The sequence below is a fragment of the Globicephala melas genome, chromosome 6 (genome assembly GCF_963455315.2).
Source record: "Globicephala melas chromosome 6, mGloMel1.2, whole genome shotgun sequence".
NCBI classification, from domain to species: Eukaryota; Metazoa; Chordata; class Mammalia; order Artiodactyla; family Delphinidae; genus Globicephala; species Globicephala melas.
Window position 1 is genome coordinate 6,544,386 of NC_083319.1, and position 23,586 is coordinate 6,567,971.

The 23,586-nt window shown below is 46.6% G+C and overlaps 1 protein-coding gene across 2 annotated transcripts in view; it reads right to left on the bottom strand.

Moving 5' to 3' along the window:
• Window positions 1-23,586, bottom strand: part of GPR107 (G protein-coupled receptor 107) — a 79,764-nt gene that overhangs the window by 34,387 nt on the left and 21,791 nt on the right. For both annotated transcript variants that reach the window (XR_009564234.2, XM_030838566.3), the window contains exons 7-14: window positions 22,259-22,315; window positions 18,237-18,347; window positions 17,753-17,886; window positions 12,682-12,757; window positions 11,053-11,126; window positions 10,536-10,653; window positions 7,853-7,983; window positions 5,625-5,668 (exon numbers count right to left, since the gene is read on the bottom strand). Coding sequence is in view for 1 of the 2 variants with exons in the window: in XM_030838566.3 (XP_030694426.1) it covers window positions 5,625-5,668; window positions 7,853-7,983; window positions 10,536-10,653; window positions 11,053-11,126; window positions 12,682-12,757; window positions 17,753-17,886; window positions 18,237-18,347; window positions 22,259-22,315 (745 nt within the window). In the remaining variant the exon portion in view is untranslated. The remainder of the gene's footprint in view (window positions 1-5,624; window positions 5,669-7,852; window positions 7,984-10,535; window positions 10,654-11,052; window positions 11,127-12,681; window positions 12,758-17,752; window positions 17,887-18,236; window positions 18,348-22,258; window positions 22,316-23,586) is intronic.

Here is a 23,586-nt window from a genome sequence, read left to right on the forward strand (position 1 = left end):
GTCGGCCTTCTCAGAGAACTGTGAACAGTCGTCTTTGATTCTGCATTAAAGCTTGACAAATGGTAGCTTCTTAAAGATAGGTGAGGTAGGGAATCTGAAACTGTAGCAATGAACTTTCTTTTCTTTTTTAGATTACTGGGTTTTTTTAATTTAAAAAAATTTGTTTTTTAATTTTTGGCTGTGTTGGGTCTTCGTTGCTGCACACGGGCTTTCTCTAGCTGTGGTGAGCAGGGTCGTGGGCTTCTCATTGCGGTGGCCTCTCCTGCTGTGGAGCATGGGCTCTAGGTGCACAGGCTTCAGCAGCTGCAGCACACGGGCTCAGTAGTTGCGGCACGTGGGCTCAGTAGTTGTGGCACGTGGGCTTCAGCAGTTGTGGCTTGCCGGCTCCAGAGCGCAGGCTTGGTAGTTGTTGCACACGGGCTTAGTTGCTCCGTGGCACGTGGGATCTTCGTGGACCAGGGATCGGACCCATGTCCCCTGCATTGGCAGGCAGATTCTTAACCACTCCACCACCAGGTAAGTCCCTGTAGCAATGAACTTTCGCACTCTGTCACAGTAAAATCCACTGGTCCATCTTAGACTCTGAATGGATCTTTTATTCACGCATGACTGCGTAACATGCAGTGATCAGGTAGAAAATATTGTTTCACTGAGTTAAGCAGATCTCTGAAATACTGAAACTTGTATCATAAAATATTTTTAAAGTCACATTTGTTTAATATCACCCCTGCTCACACCAGATGTCTGTTAAGAACTGGGAAGCCGTCAAGCTTACAGTGGTAGATTATAAGTTTTCCTAAATTAAAATCTGTGCTTTCAAGTGAAAATTAGATCACTGACAGCAAATATTTTAAATTGTTTTCATGAAGTGACACATTCACTTCGTTCATTTTCAGGAAAATGTTTGTCAAAAGCCCAGGTCTGAGTAAACACAGTTGGACTGTCATCATTCTTTCAAATAAAAACAGTGTCCCGAGAGAAAGCAGCTAGTTTGGCTCACAACTCAAACAACTGCACACACGCTTTTCCTCAAGATGACCACCACAGCCCGGGACAATGCACAAGTGCTTCCTGGGTATGTCCCATTCCACACAGGATGGTAAAGACAAATATCCAAGGGTCCAGACTGAATAACATTAGTACTTTCTCCTAACTCATCAAGGCATTCTTAAGTGAAGTGAGCCTTTTTCACCCCCAGGAAGTAGATGGTAATGAAGGATGCAGCGGCCACTAACAGTTCGGTGCCACCGTCCTGAATCATGCCAAGGCGCCAGCTGTTTTACCCACCTCTGCTTCTGCACCATCAGTGCAAACATCAACAGCAAAGAAGGCTGCGAAAGTCTTATTATGAAAAAAGTTCTGATCCTGAGGACCCTCCTGAGCACGGCTGCCCTGTCAAGGCCACAGCTACTTTCAGAACACAGCGGCAGTTGGGAATGAAGCCTTTCCTCCATACCCTCTTCAACCAGCCAATCACCATTTGTTTAAGTGCTTTTGACGCTCACGTGAAAGCTAAAATTTCGAAGAAGCCTTCCGCTGAAATTTCCTCAGAAACAAAAGGGGAAAAAAGAAGATGCTCAGAAGCAGAGATTGTTAATTAGGCGTATGGTGTGTCTCCCCAATCCAGTCCTCTGAGGTAATGACACTGGAGGAAGAGAAGGGAACAAGGGTGCAGGCTCAAAGGCAGAAACAGCCAGTGACTCCTGGAAGGCAAAACACAGCGCAGCAGAGCTGGGCGTGCCTGTGAAGACTCAACGAAGCCTCCTCTCAGAGGATGTGGCACGGCAGTGACACTAAATGACAGAGCACCTGAGAGAAGCCACCACGTGTGACAGGAGAGACAAAGACACGACTTAAGGACAGTGGGCAGCTTCGCCCTTAATGTTTTCCTTTATACTTTCTCAGCTTCTGTCGAAAGGAATCTAGACACAAAGAAGTAAACAAATCCACACCCACATTCTTTGAAAGCTACCTGCCCCCAGATAGCTGGAACACACCTCCCACTCATTACCTATGAAATTATCCGCTCCTATAAAAACTGACAACCCCGTACCCTGGTGCCACTCTCGCCTTCTGAGATGGCCCACACTCTGTGGAGTGTGTTTCTCTCTAAATAAATCCACTTCTTACCTATCAAAAAAGAAAAAAGAAAAAAAGAAAAGAAAAGAAAGCAATATGAATCCCAAGTGCAGGGAGAACAACTACAAACAGCCTTTCCCCCACCTGCAATCAGTCAGCCTAGACTGCACTTAAACTGACATTCTTAAGCCCAAGTCGCGGTCAAGGTCATGTAATGAGTCAGTGGAATCATGAGACTAAGAAGAAGAACCAAAGTGTCAGGCTCCATCCGGCCAAAAGCTTCCAAATCCCGCAGGAGACTTTACTGCCCACGGCCTCTGCTCTGTCAGCTGCCTCCAGGATCTAGATCTCAGGCCGGGCGAACTGAGGAGCAGAGAGGGTCACCCGCAGGCGGTGGGCAGTGCGCTCACTCAAGCTCTCCCGTGCCGCCTCACCTCTGTCCTGGGGTAGCCGAGCAGGTGCCCGAGGATGGTGTGCCAGCACAGCGTGCTGCCCCTGAGTTCTCCGCAGGGGAGACTTCAAACGTGGGGACGTGGCTGCCCTGTTTCTGGAAGGGTCACAAGCATAACCACTCTTCCAAGTTCAGAGTGAAATACGCGTTTGTGGATTGGCTCCAAAGCACCCCACAGCCTAAACCAGCTCAGTGAAAGAGGACGAATCGAGAAGACACCCTATTCTAATCAACTCTGTCCCTCTTTCAGAGGCTTGTGATATCTGCTGACGAGACATGGGTGCTTTCTTAATGGTATGTCCCCGAGAACGGTGGAACGAAAGTCCTGGTGTGCCTGCAGGACTTCCGGTTTTCATATTCGCTCTCTGCTGAAGAGGTCCCATGCTGTCACCTGGTGGAAAAAACAAGAAACTGCCTTGTATGCCCCAGGGGATGACAAAAGCGTTCCTGTTCCATAAAGTTTCTCTTTACTACAGATGCTGGGGGACAACTGTGACCCCCCCCATCTTGGGCTTCACTTGCTGTGCTGTCCACCGCAGGCAGGACACTTTACTAAACAACAATCAATGTCTCATGGAATAAATGGTCACAGAGACAGTTAATTATCACAGTCACCCCCAAGCCCTCTAAAAGCAAAGTGGAGAAGGCAGAGAGGTCTCAGAGGATCAGAACAATGGAGAAGAGGAGAAGGGAGTGGTGAGGAAGGAATAGAGGAATTCACAAAGGGGTAAGGATGAAGCCAAGAAGAAAAGTACAGATAGGACTTCTCTGGCAGTCCAGTGGTTAAGAATCCACCTTCCAATGCAGCGTACGCGGGTTCGACCCCTGGTCAGGGAACTAAGATCTCATATGCTGCAGGGCAACTAAGCCCTCACACCGCAACTACTGAGCCCGCACGACACAACTAGAGAGCCCATGTGCCGCAACTACCGTGGGACAACTAAGCCTGCACACCACTACTACTGAGCCTGCGTGCTCTGGAGCCCACGCACCACAGCTAGAGAGAAACCCATGAGCCGCAACAAAGACCTGACACAGCCAAATAAACTAATAAATAAAAAAAAGAAAAGTACAGATAAAACTTATCAACTGGAAAACGTTACCCTTGGGATTTTTGAACATTTTCAGTCAAACAGTCAGTAAAATGAACCCAGAACTACTGAAGTGTAAAAAGATGAAAAAGTTAAAATGTCTCATTTCAATATATTAAAATAAGAGAAAGACCTATTCATTAAGTTACAGAAATAATAAAACCAACTTTTTATATAACATGCATAGAAGAAGGAAAAAAAAAAAGGCAAGAACATGCCCAAACGATAAGTTCCCAGAAGGTGGGTTTTTACTTTGTTTGTGGCAGCGTGCTTTATCAAGATTCGAATTCATGGTTTATTTTTTGCAGCTTTCCTTTACCCCACACTCCAAGAAGGCAGAACGGCTCTCTGAGATCCGTGACTCAGAAAGCCAGGCTAAAAGCAAAAGATTTCTGCAGACCACGTTCCAGCTTAAACTCACTGAAAAGAATCTATCCCAGGAGTTCCCTGGTGGCACAGTGGTTAAGAATCCGCCTGCCAATGCAGGGGACATGGGTTCGAGCCCTGGTCCGGGAAGATCCCATATGCCGCGGAGAAACTAAGCTCGTGCACCACAACTACTGAACCTGTGCTCTAGGGCCCATGAGCCACAACTACTGAAGGCGCAGCGCCTACAGCCTGTGCTCCGCAATAAGAGAAGCCACAGCAATAGAGCCCGCACACCGCAACGAAGAGTAGCCCCGGCTCGCCGCAACTAGAGAAAGCCTGCGTGCAGCGATGAAGACCCAACGCAGCCAAAAATAAATAATAAATAAATTTTAAAAAAAAGTGAAAAAGAATCTATCCCAGAGGGCATTCCAGAGGGAGAAGGGAATCCAGGGCTTTAGAAGGAAGAGAGAGAGAGAGAAAAAAAAAGCTATTTCCTGGGACTAGAAAGAGAGTTGGCACATTCTGCAAGTGGGGCCTTATGGCCACCTGGGAAGCTGGGGGCACCTTGGGAGCCTGGAATCTGAGTACCAGGGCTCCCAGCCTGGCATGACCCTCACACACCAGGCTTCTCACAGCAAGAGCACTTCACGGACCCAGACAGCAGGAATCCCGACAGCAACTACTGTGGACCCCAAACTGGAGATACCCCAGCGAGTACTGTGCTCTCAATAAGAACGCTGGGATCGTGCCTGACACTGGTATGAAGCCTTGAAGTCAGGTTAATTCAATTTAAAGAAAATCATGTGATATTAACTGTATAGCAAATGTGAAGGAAGCTTTGTGCCTACTATCCATTTTCCAAAATTTCCAAAATGAACCTACATTACTTTTACAATCAGAAAACAGGTCAGCAACAAAATTTTATTTAACAAGAACAAATGAATAATCTGGCTTAAAGAACATTACTACCAGCACTGGGTGTGGGATTTCATGGATCCAGAGGCAGACGGGACCTTTGAGAGAGCGTGCCTCCTCAACCAGCTGTGGCCTGAAATCCCCACGTGGCCCACGGCAGCCTGTCGTCATGGACATTATTCAAATAAGCCCAGAAATGCAAAACATTTTCTCTGTGGTTTCTTTTCAGACTCAGGAGGCATGGTTCGAAAATCAAGAAGATGCAAAAGGGTTATAATGGCACAACCATTTAAAAATCAGAGAGTTTCAGAGGTTCTTTCTGGCATGAGTCTCTTTTTGAATTAATACTGACACAACTATTTTGAAAGCGTGTTAAATCAGCAGGAAGGGATGCTTTACACATAGCCATTCCCAATCCATAACAGCCCCTGTTCTCACAGTGAAGTGTTATCTGGTCCTTCCAAGACAACATTTTCTCCTCCTGACTCAGTTCTGAGAAGGTGAAGATCACACTCGGGAGTGGTGATAAGCAGTCACCTCCAGGCCTTACACAACTGCTCTCAGTAATGCTCCCCACCTGCCTCACCGGCAAACAACCCGGGGCTACTCTTACAAAGCCCCTAGGGCTCTCCCTTGAGCACCGGCCTTCCTGCTCCACCCTCAGCAGTGCCCAGGCATGTGGCTTTAGGGAACGCTGTCCAGCACCAAAAGGAACTTGCCTTTTCCATCTGTTGCTGATGCTTCTTGTAAATGTCTGATTGACCTAAAAATAAACATTTGGAGAACAAAAAAGTTAGCTAACAAATTTGCATTCCTCTATTTTCAGCACTAGTAACTTGAGGCCTTGAATTTCTCGATTATAAACTTCAAAGGCTGGACTAGATGATTTTAGAGCACTCTCCCTAGACAACATGACTGTTGATAAGCAACCCTTCAGCACGTATGGTGCCCAAGCCTGAGGGTTAAAGATGCCCTCTGCTGGCTCAAAAAAGCCTGGCAGAGACCTGGGTGTGAGGGGAAAGATCAAAACACAATAACACTCCTCATCTTCTTCTACCTAATCTCTCAGTCCCACAGCCACGCCCCCGCCGCAACACAGCTAGGACAACGGAGCCTCAGTGAGTTCACCTGCTACCTGGAGAGAATGGACCCCATAAGAAGGTCACAGGCCGACTTCTGAAGTCTAGGTCTAGGAGCTGCGAGCACAAGGCTTCATGCAAACTCGATACTTCATCGACCTGAGATTTCTAACTTTGCTGAAAAAATGCCAACCTCCAGGGAATCTTTTCTGGCTGTGAGGTGCTGGTAACCAATTACCAGTCAGACAGGGGAACGTGAACGTTCTTAAAGAAGCTGTAGACCAGCGTTCTAGGCAGAGTTCACAGGCACCGAGGGAAGGACTGTGTGGGAGGAAGGGCACAGCACAAGCAGACATGGCACAGGGGGAGGAGGGTTGGGATCTCACAGACCCAGGCTGCAGTCCTGGCACAGCTGCCCACTCTCTACTCAACTGTAAGTAAGTCATTTCTCCTAAAACCTCTGCAGTTTGCCCACCTGTGAGAACTGAATGGCGCAACATGTGAAATTAAGTGGCACAAAGCTGACACTGAACCAAAGCTGGCTGAATCTGAATGTTTAAAAAAAACTTTGATACTGTTTCTTAAATTACCTCTCTAGTACTTGACTTTTTCACTTTACAGCAATTTTCAGAGTGGTTACCTTGAAGAATCTTGCCATCTGGCATCTGCTCCTTAGTGCTGTAATTAACAAAGGGCAGGAGATGGCCGCTTGTAGCTCCAGAGTGTATCTGGGGCTTCCCCAATCCCCTAGGTCCTTCCTATGTTACTGTGCAAATGTGGCCGTGGGGACTGAGGCTCTATTCCCTAATAAGATGCTCTTTCTGCCTGAAGACAATGCTGGCCATCCTGTTACAGAAGCCTGGGCAGGATGCGGGGAGGTTGTGGAGATTAAGAAACTCACTCGTGCTCTCCCTCATATGCTGGCAGCTGTCTGCTCCATCTGCTGAACTGCTGCATGTACACATGCGATGCATGACAGAGTTAGGGTTAAGAGTGAATCTAAATAACTGGCCCGAATGAGGATTACACTCCACTGGCACCATGTTCTAAATAATCAGAATAACTGAATGACCTGATCGACCCCAGGAGTCTAAAAATATTAATTCACTGCATGGGGCACTGCAGAGTGGAACACCTCACTTCTAATAAAAGGCAGGTAAATCTGTATTTTTAAACTTTATTCTAAAAGAACTGATTGCTTTCAAGTGGCCACAGAACGAGGTCATTATGAAGGCGAGTGTCTGACTTTTGTTAGCCCTTCTTCCTCTCAGTGCTTCCTATTGAAGCAAGAATTTCCTTCACTTTGATGAGATCTCAGGAGGACATTCTTTCTCATCAACCACTGACTTGGCACTAACGTGTCTTCACACACAACCAAAGCACGACACATACACGCATCTAAAGCCTGCCACTTCCAGGAGTGAAGCAAACCATCCTGAAGGTACCTGCAATGTTTATGAGCTGAGAACTATCTCTGGCTTTATGTTAGTAAACTTCCGCACTTTCTACCCAATCCGGCAAGATGAGGCTGTGTATGGGCTTTCTTCAACTCCCTTCCCTTTAAATTCATTCTGCTATTTTATGTTGCTACTAAGTTCTCATCTCAAGAATCTTCTCTAGTGTCTGAACTGCTAAAAGCCTGTGCCAGATGAGCGCTATCACAATCTACCCGGGAACCTGAAAGAGATACAAATTCCAAGGTCCTGCCCCTGGAGACTAATTCAGGTGAGTCTGGGGCCCAGGAAGTTGTCATTTTTAAACAGATGCCCCGTGTGATTCTGACCAGTTTGGGAACGGCGGGTTCAGCCATCGGGCTGGACAGACAAGCCCACGGTGCACACGCGGCCTCCCTCCCCGCAGGCACTCACCATACCACCGGGAAGAGGATGGCTCCACAGCACAGCAGGTCCACCAGAAACAGAGAATCCTTCCACAAGCCATACTCAGTCGTCCCCTCCTCGGTGGACTCTATGATGATATAGGCCACGTTTGCCAGGACCTGCAGGACACAGAAGTTGCTGAGGCCCCAAAGCATGGACAGATCTTTACAAGAGCAGCCCCGATGCGGGGGTGGGGGGGCACCAGGACCTAGAGGCCCCAACCTAGGACCACAGCACGGTTTCCAGGTCCATGTGCTCTTGCAGAACACTGCTTCCCTCCAATCAAGAAGTAGTCTCCGTGCCTCCTCGAGCTTGCGACTGCTCTGACCAAGAGAGGGTGGCCGTGACTGACACATGTCACTTCCAAGGCAGGTCACACAAAGGACACTGCCCCTGCCTGGCTCTCACACACCTTTGGAGCTCCGGTCTTATAAGAAGTCTGGCTACCCTGAAGCGGCCCTGCCGGAGAACCCAGGCAGAGAGAGAGAAGATGCCCGAGGAGTCCCCACAGTGGACACGGCTTGGTTCTCCACACTGAGGTGCGTCTGCGTCCACGGCCTGCTTCAATCTCCAAAGTGAAGGACGTGCCTTGTACATTCGGTCCTGTCATTAAGCTCTTAGCATGTTATGAAAAGTCCCTCAGCTGGCTAAACAGAGAGAGCAATATTTTACAAACTGTGACACTACTGAGCATAAGGGAGACATAATTTATGAGATATTCTTTCGAAGATTATCACTAGGTATGAAAGCAGAGATCAGAATCCCACCTCTGTACTCCACGCGAAATCCATGGTCCCAAATACTCTGCTTCACTACTCTAAAGGGAATTCTCCACACTTCTACAAAAATGTGAAACCTGTCGTGCAATGACTTGGGAAGGGTAGTTTCTCTTTCCATCTAGGACTTATCAGTTAAATCATTACTGAAGCCATAATTCACTTAATACAAATGCAAAAATTAGCTTGAAATTTCAGTCTCCCACCGACACCCAGCCTCTGGGTTCCTCCTGCAGCCCAGTCCATCCTAAACATCTGCATTTGTGGCTCTGTCCATGAAGACAAAGTGGGAAACTAACAGCTTAAATGCTTAATCCCATTTTGTCCTTAGTTCACACTCTTGACACCAGACACGAAATGTTCCCAGAGGTGCTGGTGTGGAACCAAGCGCCAATAATGTTCTCGAAACTCCATTTTTACATCATCACTCCCTACTCAGAAATGCACAGTGGCTCCCCGTGACCAAAAGGAAACAGTTTCAACTATTCAAGGCTGATGCTCAAGGACTTCCCAGACGAGTCCTTACATTTAAATACTCGTAACTTCCTTACATTTAGTTTTTTAAATGGCCTTCTTTCCTCCGAGTGACCTGCCATGTAACCTTGTGGGGAACAAAAGGGGGGAAGCTGGGAAGATGTGTCCCTTATATCACAGTTTAGGCTATGTGAGGAAGAGTCAAACTGGAGGGGAAGGCAGCGGCTCCTAGAGGGAAGGCGAGGCGGGGCAGGACGGCAGGGGAGGAGCACCCCGGCCCACCGCCTCCGAGCTCCGAGACCTTGGCAGGCTGGAGAACTCAGCCCGGCAGGGAAGTGGCCCCAGTGGCTCAACAGCCAAGACCTGCCCAGCGCCTCAGCACCTCCTGTACACCAGACAGTCGTGTCATGTTTGCCTCCGTCATGTGTCTTACCTTAAAACCTAGGCAAGGCTCATCTCCACCACAGAGCTCTTCCAGATCATTCGAACTGGGGTGAATACTCTCTCGTTGGAAACCTACAGCAAATGGTCTGTACCATTCACTTGGCACTAGTGTGTGCCCCTTATTATTGACCGTGAAGATGGTTTTGCCACAAGCATTGCCAAACCGCTAATCACCAGAGTGGAACAGGCTGACCTGGGTGCCCAGAAAGTTGTCCCTCTCCCACCCTCACCTGCCACACTTACACTGTGCTCCAAAATGATTGGCTGACGAGAACAACTTTATCAGATAGAAGCTCCCTGGTCAAGCAGAGCTGAGGAGCTGTGCATCTCTGCTAGGACCTCTCTGTTTATTATGCGTCCCTTATGTCCAGGTTCTATATCCAATAAGACTGTTATACATAAGACAAGGTTCCTCTCCTGAGGGGCTCACAATTTTATAAAGTTGGCCTCAGTCCGGGGCCCCAAACATATAAAGCATTTAATAAATGTTTGCCCCAATGTCTCATATTCTACCGTGTGGAAACTCACTGATGTCATTCAGTTTTAAAATAATTTGTTGGGAATTCCCTGGCGGTCCAGTGGTTAGGACTTTGCACTTTCACTGCCATGGGTGGGGAACTAAGATCCTGCAAGTCATGTGGCATGCCGGGGGGAAAAAAAATTTGTTGGTCGAGTCACCGTGTACCCAAGCTTCTTTGCTAACAGGACCATCTTGTTACAAGGCAAACAGATTCCCTAATTTCTCAGCAGCTCCCTATTCACATGATGGCTTAAAGACGGTAGATGGTGGAGCAACCCCCAGTGCAATGACCTGAGGTCCAGGTCTGTCAGAATTCAGAAAGAGAGGCCCAGTCTCCAACCCCAGAGGCAGAAGCGGGGGTTTCCAGAAGTGACTCCCTCTTCCCAGGCAGGCCTGGAGCTGAGCCCAGCTAAGTGTCAAGAGAGAACGAGGACAAGCAGGACTAGGGTTCCTTTACCTGAAGCGGGATGACAATCATGAAGATCTTTTTGTCTTTATCAGAAAGGATGTGCTTAATGAAAGCCCAGCCGGTGCCAATGAGTGCGATGGTGATGAACAGCAGGGCCCCTTTCAAGCTGCAAGGGAAAAAAATGAACAGACACCAATGGGTCTCTTTAGCATCTCACTCTGGGAGTTGGAGTGTACAGCTCGTTCTACGATTTCACGCACTGCCGGCAAAAGACAGGTGGCCAGACTCAGGCAATTCACCGTAAGTGAGGAGCACTTTCAGGCACACGCTAGCTAGCTATGCGCCCCACTATCTGATCGGCAGGAGCACGTCGACAGCCCCGAGCTCTCAGGTCGGGACAGCCACTGCACGCCACACGCCTCAGGCCTGGCAGGAATCCGGCAGGCTGCCCTGCGAGGGCAGGGCCAGTCAACGTGGGGCAGGTCTCGTCCTACCACGGCTGCCCCATCTTGTCTGGCAAGCCACCTGGCAGGATGGGTGCTTCCTGGTCACTCTGTATACTTACAGGTGAGTGATGTAGTACACCACAGCCCACCCTTCGATCGGGAAGCCCTGGGAGGAGATATAGTGGTAGTCGATCTGCAATCAAACAAGTGCATTTCAGGAAGATCATCTACGACAAGCCTTACACACAGCAGAACAGGAAATGCCACCAGCGCCCTCATGACGGGGGACACCCGCTCCCAATCCGTAATACTGAGCTTGCTGATGCACAGTGAAGCCTGTAAGCGCACTACAAATGTCAGGAAACCTGCGTCCTGACAAGGAACTTGACGCAAGGGTTCCATGTCACTAACACCTAGTCTGGGTCCCTCTCTTTCTGGCCGCGCCACGCGGCATGTGGGATCTTAGTCCCCGACCAGAGATCGAACCTGCACCCCCAGCACTTGAAGCTCAGAGTCTTAAGCACTGGGCCACCAGGGAAGTCCCAGGGCCCCTCTCTTGAGGCAGGTGATTCACTCTGGCAAATGGATGCCTATTCTTTAATATCTCCAAGGGAGTTCCCTGGTGGTTAGGATTCCAGGTTTTTGCTGCCGTAGCCCAGGTAAAATAAAATAAAATAAAATGACGTATAAAACCACCAAAAAACAAATAAAAAAAAAGACCTCCAAATGCCACAGGTCTTTCCAATGCCCCAGTCAAGAGCTTTACCTTTCATAGCCGTGCTGCTTACATAATAAATCAGTCAGTAAAGTCAGTAAAAAAATCTACGTGGGTCACCTAGCTTCAACTATGTTATCTTTGGGAAAAAAATCTGTAAATTTAGAGCTACCTGAAATCACCAGTGCATTTTAACTAAAGTGACCAGTTTCAGTAGTGGCCCATATGCTTCCAGGCAGGACTCCCAAAGCTGACATCAGTTTCTTTATACATCTTTCATTCTCCCACACGTGGCTGTCTAGATATGAAAGTGACTTGAGAATCTTATCATTCGTTATCTACATGGTTCCAGAAAGAATCTTTTACCTTACACCCAAATGGGAAATTATCCAAATAATTGTCATTTCTTGAGATTGTAACTGGCTATATTATTACTTTTTCTGTGACAATATTTTTAAGTGCAGTAGGATCTTGTGCACATGTCTGGAGACTGTCACCCTCACGCATAACCCATGGATACCTCGTAGGCCTACAAATCAGGGAAGCTGTGATCTGACTCCCATGGGCAGGCTCATTGCAATCTGCATCAGTACTAAATATTCAAAGCTTAAGCTCAATTCTTATGCCTCAATCTTTAGAGCATCAGTTTTCTCTCAAATAAGTATCCTAACACTGAACTTCATATCAAACGGGAACCGGAGGGAATATTTGGAAAAATAAAGGAAGTCATGGAAACAATTCAGCAGGTGGCACACTAATCTCAAGAAATGACTGGGAAAAAAAACCCAAAAAAAACCACCAAGTGTTCTGAGAAAACTGAGTCTGAAGGTAACGTCTGAAGATCTCAAGTCTAGTATCAGGGAGATTGTGATGATTTATCTCCGTGACCAGTCCCTCCCAGACCAAAGGAGGCTTCATGACAAAGGTATTCTTTCATCTCTTATTTGATGTATCCTGTCTTCTACTTTATTTTTCCAGACAGTATAGGCATTGTACATCATTTCGTAAATGACACCAAAATACTAATACGTACTGCGTGGAACACCAAGGAAAGAGACTTGGTGAAAGGAAGGGCGGCCATCAACCAGTGAATTTTAAATACATCATTCCTATGTAAAAACAGAGAGAAAAGAATTAAAGGAATATTTCATACTCCCAAAGAACAGGTGAAGCTCCAGGCATCATATACTTATAAGGAGGCAGTAAATATAATCTAAGCAAACCACAAACACAAAGCTTTTTAAACAAGTGGTTGCTGCCAGCAGAAAAGGCCTGGAATGGAGCCCAAGTCACCTCTACTATATGATTCAATGCTGTGAATGGAGCCGAGTTATGCACAATGGGTTTCCAGGCCTGATAAGAGGGAAATCTAAACAGGCTGCCAGCTTCTTCTCCAGAAACCACCTTGGAAAGCCCGCAGAGGCAAGAATGAGGCAGACGGATCTGTGAAAATGGCGTGAAATCCCCGAGAAGGCAGAGGTGATTAGGTACAGCTACAGGGGAACTCTGTAGCCAGGAGAGGAGGATTTGGAGCCAGGCAGCAGGGCTGGTCAAAGAGAAAGCGCTGGGGTTGTGCCCCCTCTTCCCCCTCACAGCTGGAACCTGCCATACACACCAGGACAGTGGCGCAAAGCACCCACTGCCCCACCTCCCCCTACGGGCACGAGTCCACCTTCAGTCTGCCAGGCATTCAACTCCTCTCTACCCCTTCTCGCCTCATCCTAGGAATTAACCTAATAAGACAAACAAAACCATGATGGAGAAAAGTCTTAAACTCTATTAAAGAACGCAAACAAAGGCTTGAGTAAGAGCTACAGTGGGGACTCCCACTCTTGGATATCAAGACATTCTGCAAAGCCACAGCAGTAAAAAATGGGAAATGGGTGTCGCATCAGACAAGTAAACCAACATAACAGACCAGAAGGCTTATAAATAGATTCGTGTGTGTACAGAAGCTTGATAGTTAAGGTGATACCAAGTCAGTGGGAAAAGAACAGCCTGCTTAATGACTGACATTGGGAAAAAATCAGCTCAAACCTATATAAGAAATAAGGAAAGCTGGATCTCTGCTTCACACTTACTTACAACCCAGGTGGAGTCTGCCGCTAAGCATAAAATACACATTTTGTAACCTTGGAGTAGGAACGGGCCTCTTAAGATCCAAGGAGCACTGCCCAGAAGACTAAAATTAGAGAGCTGTGACTCCATTAGTATGAAAGATTTTTACTCAACAATTCAACTGGGAGAAGAAATTTGCAATGTCTAAGACATGCAAGGGATTGAGATCCGAATGTGTGAGGAACTTATGCAAAGCAACAAGAAAAACACAGAAAATCCCACAGAAAAATATGCAAGTACAGGCAGTCACAGAGGGAAAACCCAGAAGGTTAACATGTCTCTGCTAAGATAATTCATATCACTGATATTCAGAGAAATGCAGAAGAAAATGAGGTACCAGTTTATACCCGTCACACTGGCAAAACATAAGGTGTCAGTGTTGGCACACGTGTCGTAGGAGCATAAGCCGGCACAGGCACGCATCCTGGTGGGCAACCGGTGGCACTTAGCGAAATTAAAGGAGAGCTCCCCGACACCCAGGGCACCTCCTTCCGAGAATGTACTTCAGAGGCTGCAGACCCCTCCGGGGACAGGGAGGAAGGGTGGATCATGACAGTATGGGGAAGCAGGGAAATGAAGACAACCTAGGGGTCCACCATTAAGGGGGTGGGTGAGTGGAATGGGGACGCTCACTGTGGATGACATGGAGTAGCTGGACAGTAATGAACTGGATGTGCACGCAGCCATGTGACTAGATCTTAAAGAGGATATTCTGAGTGAAAAATGTACAAAAACAATACCTACAGATGGAACAGTTTATATAAATTAAAAATACATGCAGGGCTTCCCTGGTGGCACAGTGGTTAAGAATCCGCCTGCCAATGCAGGGGACGCGAGTTCGAGCCCTGGTCCAGGAAGATCCCACATACCACGGAGCAACTAAGCCCGTGTGCCACAACTACTGAGCCTGCGCTCTAGAGCCTGCGCGCCATAACTACTGAAGCCCGTGCACCACAACTACTGAAGCCCGCGCGCCTAGAGCCTATGCTCTGCAACGAGAGAAGCTACCGCAGTGAGAAGCCCGCGCACTGCAACAAAGAGTAGCCCCTGCTCGGTGCAACTAGAGAAAGCCCATGTGCTGCAACGAAGACCCAACACAGCCAAAAATAATAAATAAATTAAATAAATAAATTTATATAAAAAAATACATGCAATACCAATAAACATTATTTGTTTACAAGAATACACATATATCCCCAAAACACATACTAAACGCATCTGAGTGGCTGGCCGTGCAGGGAAGGAACAGGAGAGGGGACAGGAAATAAAACATGAGAGGGCCTTGCACAGAACGATAAGGAGGGCGTGTCGTCAGCTGACGCACACCCAGTTTCCGGACTGGTTTCCTCCCTGGTACTTTCCTGCTCCAGTGCCTACCTACTTGAAGGTCGAAAGGGAAGTCAAGGCCAGAGTAGTCTGTCCCTCCTGAATAGTAATGAGATTTACCCAGAGAGCAGAACCGTCAAGGGCTGTGCTCACCACACACCCTGGCCACCAAGACTCGCAGTCCAAGTTACAGCATTGATGGCTGGGCCGTTATGTGAATGAAGGAAAGATCTCGGGAGCCACATCGACCTGGCTCACATGCGGGTTCCACCCTGACGACCTTCATTTCTCTAGGCCTCAGAAACCTCTGCTGAAAATGGGCCAACAATGGCCTCAAGGAGCCATGACATCCAGTGCCTGGCTGGGCAGAGAGCAGGTACCAAACCGATCAGCTGCCCGCGTTCCCTTCCCACTTCCCCGTGCTCTGGGGCCCACAACAGAACCACAAAGGCACAGCAAGCCACTCTGGGTCCCAGGGCCAGCTCTGTCGGGGGATGCTAGCCATGTCTCTCACTTCCCCGCTCAAGGCCTCAATAAGACAAGGCAAAAAATCTCTCAGTTCCCTCCAGCACTAAGGGGCTACAAGTCTCTGAAATGCGCTGGCAGCCCTGGAGTCACATCTGTGACGTGACTCACATGGCTGGCTGTGAGACTCCTGGAAAAACACGGGGATGGGGGCTTCCCTGGTGGCGCAGCGGTTAGGAGTCCGCCTGCTGACGCAGGGGACACAGGTTCGTGCCCCAGTCTGGGAGGATCCCACGTGCCGCGGACCGGCTGGGCCCGTGGGCCATGGCCGCTGGGCCTGTGCGTCCGGAGCCTGTGCTCCGCAAAGGAAGAGGCCATGGCAGTGGGAGGCCTGCATACCGCAAAAAGAAAAAAAAAAAACACGGGGATGGGGCAGAGGGCTGAAATGATACGTTTCTGTATATAAGCTATACTTCAACAAGAAGTTTAAAATACGTTGTACAAAGTAGGTCAGCCTCGTTTAATCACAGGTTTTAAACTGCTGCCGCGATTTTATATAAGTGAACCAACGACAATGACTGTTGCATCGCTAACTAAAAGGAAATTAAAATACCACTGAACATCTGGCTAAACTATTTTGTATGTCCCTCATCTTTGCATAGCACCCTGATCTGCAAAACACTCTTGTACACATCATTTCAGGGGGAATCACATAAGAAAACTAAGGATCTAAGACTTTGAGGGGAAGGCAGGGCAGTTATGACTGTCCCGGTTCTGTAGCCGAGGAGAAAGAGGCTTAGAGCGAAGGAAGGCACACAGGCAGTAAGAGTCACAGCATTTACACCTGAAATCAGGTCTCCGACTCCTAGTTCTTACTTTTCTAATAACGGCAAAAGCAAAACTTTCTTAAAAAAAACAAACCAGGGCTTCCCTGGTGGCGCAGTGGTTGAGAGTCTGCCTGCCGATGCAGGGGACGCGGGTTCCTGTCCTGGTCCGGGAAGATCCCACATGCCGCGGAGTGGCTGGGCCCGTGAGCCATGGCTGCTGAGCCTGCACCTCCGGAGCCTGTGCTCCGCAACGGGAGAGGCCACAACAGCGAGAGGCCCGTGTACCGCAAAAACAAACAAACAAACAAACAAACAAACAAAAAAAACCAAACGCCGCCCCCCAACCACCTTTTATGGCCTGAATTTGTAGGATTCTTTTTTTCTTATTAATGGCTGCCTGATCTCCAGTCCAAACATGATTATGTAGGGTTCTTCACAAGTAAACAAGACACAGTTCCATCCAGCGGATGTAAAAGATTTATAACAGACAGGAACCAGCAACCACACCCAGCAGAGCCCAGTACCCGAGCTGAACATGTCCACTAGAAGGCAATCTGGCCACCAGAGGTTAGAGATCTCACTCTGTCCCACCGCTCCAGAGAAAGAGGTATCTGGTACTTGGGGGTGCTTAATTATTGTCTGAATTTAAATCCATATTATAATACCATATTCACATACCATCATTTACACAGTTCATGGGCCTTATACTATAACAAACACTTCACACTATTTTTTAACTGAAAATTAGTATTGTTTTCCATTTAGAGGAAGGGACACAAACACTCCCTGCACACACACACTGTTGCTCCCCTCAAGTACCAAGAACAGGAAGTTAAAGCCTCAGGGATTTCAGAAGAAAGGCCAAGAGTCAGGCAGGTGGGCTCTGAAGAGCTTTTCTCGAGTGATGATCCCCTGGAGGTCAGTATCTACCCTGCCCAGGCTCTGTGCTGGGGCCTTCAGCGCTCAGCAGCAACTCCATGCTCCCACCAGGCACTGGGCTGTCGTCACTCATCTCTTAAGAACAAAGAGCCCCTGAATGGGACCAATGTGTTCACTCTGAGTCCTGGACTCCAGTGTCCTCGCTATGGAAATGTTTTGCTTATACATTTTATTTTGCTTGTGTATTACTGAAATATTTGGATTTGCTTTTTAAACAAAGCAATGGGAAGTGAACAAACACCAAGGCATGCAAAGGCCTCCCAGGCGGCAAGGCTCCTGCACGGTCTCCCTTTGTTTCGGGGAACATGCCCTTTGGAGAGAACAGGATCGCTAGTGCCAAGTCCTCCAGGTTCAGAAGACAGCAAAAGGTGAAATTATATAAATCCCCGAACGCTCTTGGATGAAGGGCTCAAGGAGGTGATAATTTACCGTCGTTTTCGAAGGATGTGAATCCAGATTGTCCCAGAGAGCAAAAAGAAAAAGGCCATAGAAATGTATAATTTGGGGAGAGGAATTTCTCCCGCTGAGAGGTAGCTGTCAGGATTCTTCTCTGTGATCTCGATCTGAAACCAACATGACATTAATTTTTACTTTTCAGAAACAGATCATCCCATATTCAGCAATCTGGAATCTTAGCTGTTTCATGGAAGTTCAAGAAAGTGAGTACCAGCAGATAACAACCACATTCTTAATGCATAGGCTGAGAGCGTAAACACACCCTAAATTGCTTTATATTTTCTTATTTATGAACCCTCTGCTGAAGTATCCTGCCCACTGGCATAAATGTTATTTTGGCCACATGTTTCTCTTACTCTGGCTTAAGTGTTCTTAAAACTACTCTCCTAAAGAAATAACTGTCTCCCATTTTACACGGCTGACAACACCCACATGTGAGTTTCTGTATGGTACTCACATCGAGGCTGAATGAAAACTTGTCGTTAGACCGTACTTCACTTCCAGGGCATTTATGAAAATAAAGACTGTAGAGGCCTTCTTGGTCTTCAGTGCTGATGTTAAAGAAAAACTGAAAGTGAAGAAGAAAAAAATTTAAGGGTACCCAAATCCTCGGCTAAAATTTTAAATCTTAGAAATAAATCGTGACTACCATGAACAGAAGAAAGCAGACTGCTTACTCAGATAATCAAACTGTCCCAGAGCAGAGTCTAAGCAGACGGCTTCTTATTCTGTGATACCCTCCTAATATTCTGTTATAACAATTTTCAAGCTAACAGAAAGGTTACCAGAATTATACAGTGAATACCTATGTACCCACTACCTAGATTCTACAATTAACAGTTTACTACACTTGCTTTATCACATATCTATCCATCAGTGATGGGTTTTTGCAGAAGTCTGCAGAGCTAACCTAAGATACAGTTTTCTAGTTTTCAAGCCCACATATTGTTGTTTTGCTCTTTGGTAAAAAATACTTCTGAGAAAGAAAGGAGGTTCATCTGATACTTGAAAAGGTAAAGGACCAGTATTCCCTCATCAAAATTTACCCCTATGATTTTAAACAACAGTAACAGAGGCTACATTTTCTACATTTAGATATTTTTCTTTGTTTTCAACAGTATTTCACGTATTCAAATGAAGTTTAATGCAAATTTAAAAATGTATATATATAAAAAGATCACAGAATGTGACACTTTAATCAATTCCAGAGAACATTTTACTAAAAGCCTAACATATACTGATTAGGGTTACATATATAGGTGGTAAACTATGAAGAAAAGGGAGGAAATGGTTATAACATCTTTCACGATAGGGGCTACTCTAGAGTTGAGAGGAGCATGAGGGCCACAGGGGGGCTCTGGGGTGTTGGCACTGTTCTAGTTCTCGTCCCAAGTGATGGTTACAAAGGTGATTATTTATAATTACGTGTACTCAACGTAAGTACTATACACTCTTCTATAGGTACTATATCTCAAAATTTAAAAGAATGGGGGGAAAAAAGAGACATCTGACAAGAAGACGAAAAGAAAAGACCAAGAATTATTCAAGCTGAAATTATTAGCATTAAACCATGTCCCAAACTCTTCACTGTAAAGTGAGAGCATGTATTCCCGTCCACCCAAGGTAGCCACAAAAAGAAAACTTTTCTAACCATGTAATTTTAATTACAAAAGTCTAAGACTCTCATGAAATTTCTAAAAAATATTTTTTTAAAAAATCAATAGGGGGCTTCCCTGGTGGTGCAGTGGTTGAGAGTCCACCTGCCGATGCAGGGGACACGAGTTCGTGCCCCGGTCCGGGAAGATCCCACAGGCCGCAGAGCGGCTGGGCCCGTGAGCCATGGCCGCTGAACCTGCACGTCCAGAGCCTGTGCTCCGCAACGGGAGAGGCCACAACAGAGAGAGGCCCGCGAACCGCAAAAAAAAAAAAAAAAAAAAAAAAAAAAATCAATAGAACCATCATGGTGGATCAGAGTAGACACCTGACACTTGAAGGAAAAAAAACAAAACAAAATAAAGCAAAAATGAAAATTTTAGGGTTGGGGTAAGCCCTGACAGTCCCTTTCCAGCTCTAGGTAGATAAACTATCAGACCTCCTCTGTGGATGGAGCAGAAAAGCTCAGAATGACCGTACTGTCCAAAACTGGGAGGACACTGGGTAGCAGAACACTAAGGAGCCACCTGCCGGCTTCTTTACAGGAGAGGGGAAGCCAGGGAGAAAGCGAGCGGCCCATTCTGTGTGCTGCCTGTTCTATGCATCCCAAGAACCCTATGAACTGGCTTTTGAAGCAATTGTTCTGAATCACCACAAATGCTGCTTTCCCCTCAGTACTCACCTTGACACAAAGCACTAGTAACTGACAAATGTGTATCCTATAAATGCTTTCCTTTTGTGACTTAAAAAAGAAACATTCAAAATACTTATTTTATTAACAAACATTTTAAAGTGAGGGAAAGAAGACAGAAAAGTACCTTTTGTATTTTCTTAAGAAGGTAGTAAAGCAAAGTGATTAAACACATGGGCCTTGGAGTCAGACAAACCTGGGTTTGAACCCTCCCCTTGGGCAAGTTACTTAACCTCTCTGAGTCTCAGTTTCCTCATCTGTAAAAGGAGAATAATAATAGTACCTAATTCACAGACTGTTGGGAGGATGAACTGAGATAATGATGACATGTAAGTACTTAGCACGATGTCTGACTCACTCATTCATCTCCATAATGACTGATGGGCAGCCTGTTATGGGCCAGGCCCAAGATGAGGAATTTCATATACAGCAGCAATAAAGCAGATAGAGGGCTTCCCTGGTGGCGCAGTGGTTGAGAGTCCGCCTGCCGATGCAGGGGACGTGGGTTTGTGCCCCGGTCCGGGAAGATCCCACAGGCCGCAGAGCGGCTGGGCCCGTGAGCCATGGCCGCTGAGCCTGCGCGTCTGGGGCCTGTGCTCCGCAATGGGAGAGGCCACAACAGTGAGAGGCCCGCATAATGCAAAAAAAAAAAAAAAAAAAAAAAAGGCAGATAGAAATCCTTGCCCTTATGGCTACCTTCTAAAGGGAGAGACAGATAATAAATACAATAAATAAGTACAAGTATACCGTATGTTGGAAAGAAGCACTAAGGGAAAAAACAGAGCCGGGGTGGGGCGGGGGGTGCTGCATTTAAAACAGGGCGATTGGAGGAAGCTTTGTTGAAAAGGTGACATTTGAGCAGAGACTTGAAGGAGGAAGAAATTGATCACACAGATTCTGAGGGATGAATGTCCCTCCAGCAGGTACAGCTAGAGCAGAGCCCAAGGCCTGATCTTTTCTAGCAGCAGCAAGGTGGCCTGTGTAGCTGGAAGAGAGTAATAAGCAGGGGGTGGGGAGGAAACAGGAGCTGAGGTGAAAAAGCTGACAGCAGCTGGACCATGCAGGTTTGCAGACCACGTGGAAGGACTTGGGCTTTTACTCGGAGACAGAAGGGAAGCTGTTGAGGATTCAGAGCAGATGAGCACCCCAAAAGCTCTCAGTTAGCTGTTAATACCGATGGTCACTAAACTTAAAAGAACATATAAAAATTGTTAGATAGGCAAAAGAATCTATGGTGAAAGAAATCAGAATAGCAGAGGCAGGGGTGGGGGACTTTCGGAGATGGTAAAAATACAGAGAATCTTGAGAGTGGGTTATGTGGGTGCATGCAGTTGTCAGAATTGACTGAACCATACACGTAAGACCTGGGCATTTCCCTCTAAGCAAATTATACCTCAATTAATGAAAACTGGTTAGGAAAGAGACAGTGATCCTTACAAATTAATGATAAAAGATTATTTGTATAGTGCTTTACAAAGCACTTTTATTTTTGAAGAATGATACACCTAACAACCCTGTGAGACACGTGCCCTCATTTTCCATTTTCAGATCATTCAAGAGCGAGGTTCAGAAGCTGAGTGAGCTGTCCAAGGTCACCAGCTAGCACATGTGCTCTGAGATCCAGTCCAGTGTCCTCCCCCGGACCCCACACATGGGCTGTGATGCTGCCATAAACACTCACGTGCAGTTAACAATGGTGACAGCTGAGCAGGTCAGTCAGGCCTCTGAGGCTCAGTGAACTCATCTCTGAAATGACAACATCACCCTAGAAGATCACAATGGTCCTTTCAGGTACAGAAGTTTGTGTTTCTGACACACTCTGAGTGGGAGGCAGCATGGGATTGGAGAGGCAGAGGTGTGGGGACAGCCAGGGAGAACTGGGTTGGAATATGGGCCTTCTCACTCACACTGAACATAACACTCTGAGTTATTCTCTCTCAGAGATTTATGATTTGCTAAGTGGTGGGTAACAATACCCACCTTGTAGGTTTGTTATGGAGAGAGCTACTGTATTCAAGTGACTGACACATAGCATACCTACATTTCTACTCCTCAATTCAAAATTTCTATTAAAATTCACCCTTTTACATGGTAGAGAGAAATTCTACGAAGCTTGACTGAAAGAGAATACATACCTGAAATGAAACTGCCCCATCATTATTACGAACAGAAAAGGATTTCTCTCCTGTTGCCTAAAAAAGACATTAACGACCTATTTTAGAATGAGACTGGTGGAAAAAGCATGCTAATAAAAATAAAAATTTTAAAACTCCAGAACATGCTTTTCTTAAACCCAAGCTTTCTTCAAAAGCTCACTGAAAAAGAAATTCACCATTTTTTCAAGATGTATGAAATCACCTTTCACAGAGAATGGTAATTCTTTACCCATTTCCTTTTCTCATCTACCTCTTGTCTCTTCAATACCCCATATTCACTACTGAACACCTCTCTAGTCTTAAAGCTTCCGCTAGACAACGGATGCCAACTCAGGTCACACCCTGACACAGCACCTGGGCTCTATCCCCGACTTCAAATGATCTACAAACTGCCACCAGTACGACAGACTGAAGGTAAGTAACAAAAAGAAGGAACTACTGACCCATGGAACAACATGGGCGAACCTAAAATAATTACGCTAAATGAGAGAAGACAAAAAAGCGTAGGTATTGCATAATTCATTTATAGCAGCTTCTGTAAAACTAATCTATAGTTACAGATCAGTTGTTACTTAGGGACAGGGAGGTGACAAAGGGACAGGAGAACCTCTGGGGTGATGGACATGTCCACTCTCTTGTGGTGGTGGTTTCATAGGCACACACAAGCCAAAACTTACCCAACTGTCACTTTAAATATGTGCAGTTTACTATGTATCAATTATGCGCCAATACCGCTGTTAAAACAAAATGAAATACCGCCATTTGGATGTCCCATCACTGAAAAATCAAGACATCCCAAACCAAAACTTTCCCGTTTTTCCTTCTGCTATTTCTACTTCCTACACCTCTGGGGGGGGGAAATCTACCTCTTCTCCTACCCTCCCACCAGCCCCAAATGACCTCCCAGACTGATTGCAAAGCTCTGCTCTAGTTCAGATCCTCATCACCCTAAACCTGTATTATCACAACAGCATTCCTCCTGGTCCCTCTAGTTTCACTGTCTCCCTCTCCAAGGCTACCCGGCACGTTCCTTCAGAACTATGACCTTCCCTTAACACCTTCTGCATCACATTCCATCCTTGTCAAGAACACACGATGACTTCCTGTTTTCTGTGCATCGATGCCTTCAACTTTCCAGCCCTCTGTTAACTAAGACACCTCTCTCTGCTCCCAAATAGGTAGCTTTTACTTCCAATAGGCCAGTGCCCAGCACCTGCCATGCTCATCTCCACTTCCGGTCTTTGCTCATGATGGCCTTCACCTCCTTCGCTCTCTTCTTCCCCAATCTACCAAACTTCAAGCCCTGG